Raw genomic sequence first — 8,622 nt, 5'->3', positions numbered from 1 at the left:
CCTAAACCTCAGTTACAGTCCTGTGAAAAAGTAAGGGCACCCCATGAAAGGTCTGGACATTTTGAGATTTAATTTTCATTTAAAGAGTACCCATAGACAAAGGTGACGTCATTGGAATGTCTCTCTATTAAAAAAGAAAATCTTGAGACAAGACAAGACTATTGCCAAGAGATTTTTTAAAATCTCATCCTCCTCTCCACCATTTCCAGTTCAAACAAATGATATATATATATATACACACACACATGGGGTGCCAAACAGGCAAATACAATGATTTTCTAAATTTATAAAGTCAAAACTTAAATATATAAAGTCAGCGTCCATAATGTATATATCAACTCATTCCTGAATATATACATTTAAAGTCAGATTATATATTAAGTTATTGATTGAAACAACTCAGGCACATTTTTAGTAAACTCAATGTGTTCCTATTACAACGTAATGAAATAAGTTAACAAAAACTGATTCAGAAAAATATTAAAAAAACAAAACACTGTTAACACAACACGATGTATGTGCCCAGCATTTTGAATGCTAGATTTATTTATTCTTTTGTATGGGCACATTTTGGGACCGAATCTCGCAAGCCCGATTGACTCTGAGTGGCTTCTGTCAAAGTTTACCTTTCACTATACCAGTAAAATGACAAGCGCGGAAATTAGCGAATATTTGATGGAACTAAACCATCTTATTTGTGAATTGTCCTAATTTTATATAATCAGGAATGACTTTATATATTCAGAAAATCATTGTATTTGCCTGTTTGGCACCCCATAATATCCATATATATACATATATATATGGGTGGCATGGTGGCACAGTGGTTAGCGCTGCTGCCTGGCAGTTAGGAGACCCGTCTGGGTTCACTTCCCAGGGTCCTCCCTGCGTGTAGTCTGCATGTTCTCCCCGTATCTGCGTGGGTTTCCTTCCACAGTCCAAAGACATGCAGGTGAGGTGCATTGGCAATCCTAAATTGTCCTTAGTGTGTGCTTGGTGTGTGAGTGTGTGTGCCCTCTGGTGGGCTGGCGCCCTGTGCTGGCTGGGATTGGCTCCAGCAGACCCCCGTAACTCTGTGTTAAGATATAATGGGTTGGATGATGGATGGATGGACTAAGACTAAAACTAAATCAAAACGTATTGTCACAATTAGCCCTGCGCTATGGTATAAATCAGTAGTGGTGCATGGCGAACAGTGCCCACCTCAAGCACAGAATGGGGGCACACGGTGCCTTTGTTAGCAGTGACACTCCATTAACACACAAGCCAGACATTGTGGTGACGTTGGTCAGCCTGTGGTTCATCTACTTGACGTACGCCATGGCTGGAGGTGGCAGGTGGGGTAGGGGGCGCTCTCCCAGTCAGTGATTGCATATGCATGAGGTTCATTATCATACTCCATATATGGTCGCTCCAGGTCGGCAGGTGGGCGGGGTGTCCGGACACTTACAGGGTGACAGGGATTTCTCAAAGGCACACGCCAGGTCTTTGGCACCCACACTGTAATCCAAGCTGCTTTATAATTGAGACCCCCGGTCTTTAACTTAAACTTTAGTCACGGTCTGATGGTCTTTCTGGTTTCCTCCTGGCACACCTCCCGTGTAGATCTCAATTGTGCAGTGCGGGGAAAATGGGAGACAACAGGATGAAGTGTTTGGGTCTCCATGACGTCCCCGCTCATTGGAAGCAATGCTTAAAAAATCAAAAACTACACAATGGAGCTGAGGGGTGCAACTCAAGTGTGGTTCCTGGCTCTTCCTGAGCCAATGGCTTCTGGGGGCTGCTGGGGTACCTGCAGATGAAGGTCCAACAGTGAATGTCAGTTTATGTAGGGCCAGGACCCCCAGAATGATCCAGAAGTGAGGTCGCTCTTCGGCCACAGGCTCCCCCTCCATTCTCAGGCTGGCAGAGAGAGCCAAGTCAGCTCACAGAGTGCATCAATGAAACGGGCCTTGTTCTAATGGAGGACTCCTGCACTTGGACATGAACAGGGACCACCGATGCCTGGGGGTCCTGTGATGACGTTCTAGGTTCGTGTTCTGCTCACGGGCTGAAGCTGCTGGGGCCTGGACATGTTGAAGATGTCTTAAGTCTTCTCCACTTGCAGATGGTCTTCTGGATGGTGGGATGGTTCACTTCCAGTGGTAAACTTCCTGTTCACAGCCTTCTCTCCTTTTCATTTTCAACTCCTCAACTCCATGGCTCAGACATTAGTTTCAGAGTCCCACAACTCTTTGTGTAAAGAAGAACTTCCTGACTTCAGTCCTAAACGCACATCTCTTAGTCTCCACTAGGTGTCCTTGAGCCTGTGATTCACCCTGAAGTCTGAATGAATTCTGCTGGCTCTCCTTGGTCGATCGATGCCTGTGAAGATTTTGAAGACCTGATGAGGTCCCCACGCAGTCCTCTCTGCTCAGAATAATTCTTGGAGCCTATTGACATGTCCTCAAGTCCCACGATGCACCAGGCTGCGCTCCTCCTTCTTGACATGTCCTCAAGTCCCACGATGCACCAGGCTGCGCTCCTCCTTCTTGACATGTCCTCAAGTCCCACGATGCACCAGGCTGCTCTCCTCCTTCTTGACATGTCCTCAAGTCCCACGATGCACCAGGCTGCTCTCCTCCTTCTTGACATGTCCTCAAGTCCCATGATGCACCAGGCTGCTCTCCTCCTTCTTGACATGTCCTCAACTCCCATGATGCACCAGGCTGCGCTCCTCCTTCTTGACATGTCCTCAACTCCCATGATGCACCAGGCTGCTCTCCTCCTTCTTGACATGTCCTCAAGTCCCATGATGCACCAGGCTGCTCTCCTCCTTCTTGACATGTCCTCAACTCCCATGATGCACCAGGCTGCTCTCCTCCTTCTTGACATGTCCTCAACTCCCATAATGCACCAAGCTGCTCTCCTCCTTATTGACATGTCCTCAACTTCCATGATGCACCAGGCTGCTCTCCTCCTTATTGACATGTCCTCAACTCCCATGATGCACCAGGCTTCTCTACTCCTTATTGACATGTCCTGAAGTCCCATGACGCACCAGGTGGGCACAAAGAGGATACCCGCTATTGTCACTTGACGCCCTCTGACACACTGCCCACACATGGCATGGCGGGCACTCTCCAGTCACAAGTTGTCTTTAGGTCAGGCGTGACTGGTAGTGAGACTGGCAGTAAGCTGCAGACCAGGGACTGAACGCCCGTCACATGTGAGCTTGTCAGGTGGCAGCTGGAGCCGCAGACACACAAGTCAGTGGACCTCCTTCATCTTCCTCAGGAGGTTTAGTTCTTTGTGGCCAGGCTGTCTCCCCAGAAGCTGCAATTCCAGTTCCTGTCCTCCTCTTTTCCTTTTTTCTGCTTCTCTCCAAAATGAATTACAACACAGGAATCGTCTCCATAAAAATAAAGTGAGCCGCAGCCTCAGAACAAAGTCCATTAGGGGCTCATTAATGTCCATGAAGACCACCCAGCTCATGTAGAAGTCTTCACACTCGAAATGTTCAGAGTGCCCGTGAGCTCCAAGGACATTCTGGTCTGTCACCACCGCTACAGCAGGTTTAAGGAGGGCCCACCAGTTAACAGGCGAGTTATTTAACGTGTTAGTTTAGTTACGGTGACGTCTGGGTGACCCTCATCGATTACTTAGCAGTCTTAAGATGGAGTTTACGATGTTCTCAGCATTAGGAGAAAACTCACCGCAGATTTGCTTCTTCTGCCATCATCATGGCAGCTCGTAGCCCGACTAGAGTCTGCTGAGAGATTGGAATGAAGTGCGTCAGGGGCATCAACTTGGGCATCTTGTAATGGAGGTGCAGGGAGGACGGCAGGGTGCCCCCTAGCGGCTGTCAGTCCAGCGCCTGCCCTTGGTGGCATCAGCTCATGTCTCCCCACTATAAGTGGAATTACGCTGGATGTTCAGGTAGCACTTGAGCGCCCCCTGCTGCTTGTTCTCCTGCACAAATGATCTGAATGTATCTTGGGACAAAAGGGGCAAAAAATCAAACATCTGTCTCCATGGATACATTCCTCAACAGGACGGATAAAAAGGTGAAAATTCCTTCTTAAACTCCAAGTTTATTACATTTACTGAATGAATTAAATAAAACTGAACACTTCAAAAACGAATAAACCAAAAAAAAGACAAACAGCAAGTCCTAGAAATACAAAGAGGTGGGCAACACAAAAACAAATGAAGAGAGGGTCCGAAGGACAACATGGTGAACCTGTCAGAAGGAACCACCGCAGCTCGCCCCATCAAACAGCACTGCGCACAGCTGAGGGTCTCATGCAGGCCGTTCAGGTCACTGCAGTCCTCGTCGCCACAGCACCTGAGGGTCTTAATGGCAGTCAACACGTAAACAGGGCAAAAGAGGGGTCAAAGCGGAAGAGGCTGCGGCCCCCCAGATGATCAGCAGAGCTGTGGTGGGCTCCCTCTTGTCAGACGAGGCCTAAGAAGTCGTCCGTGAGTGATGGAGGACCACTGAGGGTCTCATGTGGAGGACGTCTCTGCTCGTTTTTTCTTTGCGGTGTCTGCTGTTGTTTTCTCGTTGGCGTCTCTCATCTGGTCTTTTGTCTTTTTTTGTTTCTTTCAGACCATGGATCCCGTTCTTCGTGTGACTGTACTCTGTAATCGCTTCTCTGACACGGTAAGACAACCTTCTTCTACTGTGACGCCTGGGGGGCTTCTAGAAGTGTCTTCTCTTTGTCACTTGCAGATGTTGGCATCACGTGTGCCAGGCATGTTGGGTACAGGAGTGAAGCACATGAATCGACTCTCGGGTCTCCCTGTTTTGTTCTTAGCACACAATGACATGAAGATCCGTGAAGGCTAAGAAACAAAAATGCGTTGGACAAGTGAGGAGGACTCCAGGTTTATTCCTGAGAATCCAGTTAAAAACTCCGCTTTGTAATTCGTTTTGCCCTCCTGAAGGTTTTTATTTCCCATAAATCTCTTTGGTGTTCCTGCTGAGGAATTCCTTCTGGCCGATGCCCCCCCCCCCCAACCCCGCTTGTCAGGAATGCGGCCTCGGGGTCCCAGGATTTCAAAATCAACCCCCTTAGTCAGTCGAGCCGTGGGGATTCTCCTTTAGCGCCTTTGGGCTGAGAGGGTCCTTCTCTAATCCGGGACCCCCAAGCTCACACCCTGAAGGTGTCCACTGGGTTGGGGGGCACAGTCCTGAGTGAAGTCCCCAGCAGAGGCAGCAGCAAACGCAGTTGAGCAGCTGTTGTGGTCACCCACTTTGAAGACCCCCTTCCTAGTTTCCCGTTGAGGTGGAGGTGTCAGATAATGGAGTTGGGGGGCCGCCACACACACTGGGCTTACCTTCTAAGTTGCCTCCAGCAGCTCAGCTGTTATCGCTCAAGTGTCTTTTCTTGTATTCTTTACTTTTAAATCTTATTTTGTGAATTGTGTTGCTGATTTCTTTTTGTGTTTGCAGTCAATTCTCAGTATCTGCGGGGGTCCCACTCCTGAGGAACCTCACAGATACAGAAACTGCAGATACCAAAAGCATTGAGCCTATGGGAAGAGTGGGCTTAGGGTCTGGAGGGACACTGGTCTGGGGGGCACTGCTCAAGACGATGCCTCTGCAGGTTCGATGCCACATCTTCTGCTTCCTCTGTAGCCGAGTTCAATCATCTTCTAGGTGCCCGCATCAGGACCTCGATAAACCCCCCAGTGTATGGTAGCGGCAGGACTGAATAAGTGTGAGCTGCTAACCCAAACTTGCTGGGAGCTCCTGGTTGGTGGGGAACGATGACAAGCCCTGGTCACCAACATGAATGGGGTTACCCAAAGCAGCAGGGCAGACACCCAGTGTGGCACGTGGGACATCTAAGGGGCACCACAGGCCTGTTGCTGCTCAGTCTCACATCGTTTTAATGCTGCCTGTGGCTGTAAAGTGATAAGTGAGGTGGTCTGCCGCTCTCATTTGCTGTATTTGATTGGCTCTGAATGGATTGTGAGCCTGAGGGGGCGTGGCCTCCTGACACTGCAGCTCTAGCGCCCCCTCTGGCTGCTGGGGGGTCGCAGTGCCAATCCTGGGGCTTTGACTCTTCTTCAAAGCTGTTTGGATCTCCTTGGGATTTGTTTTTGGGTTTTGAAGGTGAATTTTAATTTGTGGATTTCGGCTCCACGTTTTGAATTTGAATTTTGGGCATTTAGGTGTGCCCTGTTTTTGTCCTTTGCTCTCAATATTTTGCAGTCAAATCCTTAAATTGTAAAGGAATGTTCTTTTGTCATTCTGGACCAGGTGGGTTATTTTTGGGTTCCTTTAGTTTTTAACCCTTTGAGCCTGGCAGGCTGGTTTTTGTGCCAGCCACATAGCAGTACACCGTATGCCCAAAAGGCTGGCATGACGGCCCACCTACACACCGTCATAACCCCACCTGCCATGCTACTCTGCTCTCTCTGAGACATTTCTCCACCAACCTCAAGTGCCATCATACACCAGTTGGCTGGCTGGCTGGCATGCCACCTTTCACTTTCATAATGCCCTGCTGTCCGGCTACGTTCTTATGTTACATTGCTGTATTTTTAGCTGCAGGTCACTTTTGTTTTGTCCTGTAGGGTTCCAGAATGACACAGAAAGCACTGGGGTCGGGGGGGGGGGGGGGGGGGGGTGACTCGAAACAATAGATGTTTGGTGCGTGCATAGAGATGCCCGAGCGGGCACAGAAGTCTTCGGCCTCCCTTAGGACATCTGTGTTACGGTGGGACTCGTGTAGCGCCCCAGTCAAACCCCTCACTGTCACCGGACCTGGAGCGGGTCACACAGCACTTGACGGCAGAAGCGAGAGCCCCCCAGGGAAGGGGAGACTTGGGGTGATTGATCAGTAGGCAGTGAAAGTCAAGTGAAGTGCTCCTGTGTGTTGCTGAAGGCGGTTTTGAAGCAAATCTGCCGTTTGGTCCTCATGATGGCCCCCGCGAGACTCCAAGTGATGCGCCTTCTTCTGTTCTGTCAATCAGTTCTTAGCCCAGCGTGGCTCGTCAGCTTCTAACAGTTGTTGAATGTGGCTGGCGAGGCGTTGTGCCGTAACGCTGGTGAGGCGGGGGTCCAAAGGGCTAAGGTGAGCCCCCCAACCAGTGCAGCAGCATTACTGGCCATCGCTAGGAATCTTTTAAACTCTGAGCCTTTGTATTTTTCTTTGTATGCTTTCATTCGGATTCACTTTCCTTCTGCGATTCCGTTCTGTTTTTGTTGCTGTTTTTGAGATGCCATCCTGTTCTTTTACTCAACGCCACCCTTTTGTGTGCCCGTCGTCAGGGGCGTGGCCCCAGAAGTTGTGTTGTGTGATGTCATCGGTGTGACGCTCTAAGCTGATTGGCGGATGTTGTGAGTGTAAATCATTCACAGCTGTCGCTTCCTTCCAATTCTGCAGACCTTCCCTTATTGGCTGCCATTTCTTGACTTTGCCGTTGGTCAGTTTGAGTTTGGACCCTCACTGGAGTTCTGGCCTCAGATTGTGGCCGCGGTCAGCAGATGAAGTAACGAGGCACAAAGACCTCCATGTGCTCCAAAGGCTCAAAAGAAAAGGCCACCAACTCGGACACGGGGACCCACATGGTGCCAGCTTAAACCATGTCACATGACACGCCTTCTGTGGTCACGCCCCCAACGAAGGCGGAGCCCAGCAAAATAAAATGTTCCAGTTTAGATCAGGTGGGTCCTCCTTGTTTGAGCTGGGAAGACGTTTCTTTGTGGCGTTGATTCGAATTTTGGAGATCCTCAAAACTCAGGATGACGTTTTTACTGGGCAGCGCAGCCATTTTGTTTTTCTGTGGGCACTGCCCTGTTGTGACTCTGTTGTCAAGATATGTCACATGGTGGCTGCTTTGGCTGTGTGACGTCACCTTCACGACACTTCAGAGGCTGGCACTGGGTGTTAGGTGGTGTTTGATGATCCCCGATGACCTGACATGTTGGTGTCAAAGAGACGTCAGGACTGATCAATAGATGGCCGACTGGGAAAGGCCCATGTTGTCCCATGATTGCCGTTTTGTCCCCAGTGTCACAGTACTGGTGGACCCTGGACACACTGCATTCAGAGCTGAGACTTGTTAGTTTTATGAAGAATTGAAGTGACTGCCACCAAGGGACCTGTGACAATCCTTGCTCACCAAACAGTCGGGGGCCTCGGCCATCCTGCTCCCGCGGCACCTCTTGGAGCTCCACAGTCAGCTCAGGGGTCTTCAGTTGTTGAGACAGAATTATGGATTTACATGAGAGATCAACTTTAGTAAGCCTAAGGAGTGGTGACAACTGCAGAGCGGCTGATGCCCCCCACAATAAAGAACAGCTGGGGGTGCCAGTGGGGGGCTGCAGGGCTCTGGAGGTCTCCACTCATCTGCCTCTTGTCTCCTTTCTTTCCATCCAGGCACAGCTGAATATCATGGTATTCATTTTAAACATCAATGACAATGAGCCGACGTTCAGCCAAAGCGAGTACTCCCTGAAGGTCAATGAGGTAAGCGGGCGCCTGGCGGGTCTGCACCTGTGCCAGAGTGGCATCACTTTAACTATCGTCTCTGTTTTAAATGATTCACATTTGTATGCTTTTCAGGTTTTTGACCTCCTTATGTCACGTCAGACCTGGGTGCAGGGTGCTTACCTGTGGCTCCTGG

At 49.5% G+C, this 8,622-nt stretch overlaps 1 protein-coding gene across 7 annotated transcripts in view; it reads left to right on the top strand.

The window, feature by feature from the left end:
• Window positions 1-8,195: 8,195 nt before the first annotated feature.
• The window catches only part of cdhr5b (cadherin-related family member 5b), a 28,190-nt gene continuing 27,763 nt past the window's right edge, over window positions 8,196-8,622 (top strand). For all 7 annotated transcript variants that reach the window (XM_051923452.1, XM_051923451.1, XM_051923450.1 and 4 more), the window contains exon 1: window positions 8,196-8,465. In XM_051923452.1, coding sequence (XP_051779412.1) covers window positions 8,211-8,465 — 255 coding nt within the window. In that variant the 5' untranslated portion in view covers window positions 8,196-8,210. The remainder of the gene's footprint in view (window positions 8,466-8,622) is intronic.

This window comes from Erpetoichthys calabaricus, chromosome 2, assembly GCF_900747795.2.
Source record: "Erpetoichthys calabaricus chromosome 2, fErpCal1.3, whole genome shotgun sequence".
NCBI lineage: Eukaryota > Metazoa > Chordata > Cladistia > Polypteriformes > Polypteridae > Erpetoichthys > Erpetoichthys calabaricus.
Note: the sequence above shows the minus strand (reverse complement) of the source record. Positions and strands in the feature narration are given on the sequence as shown.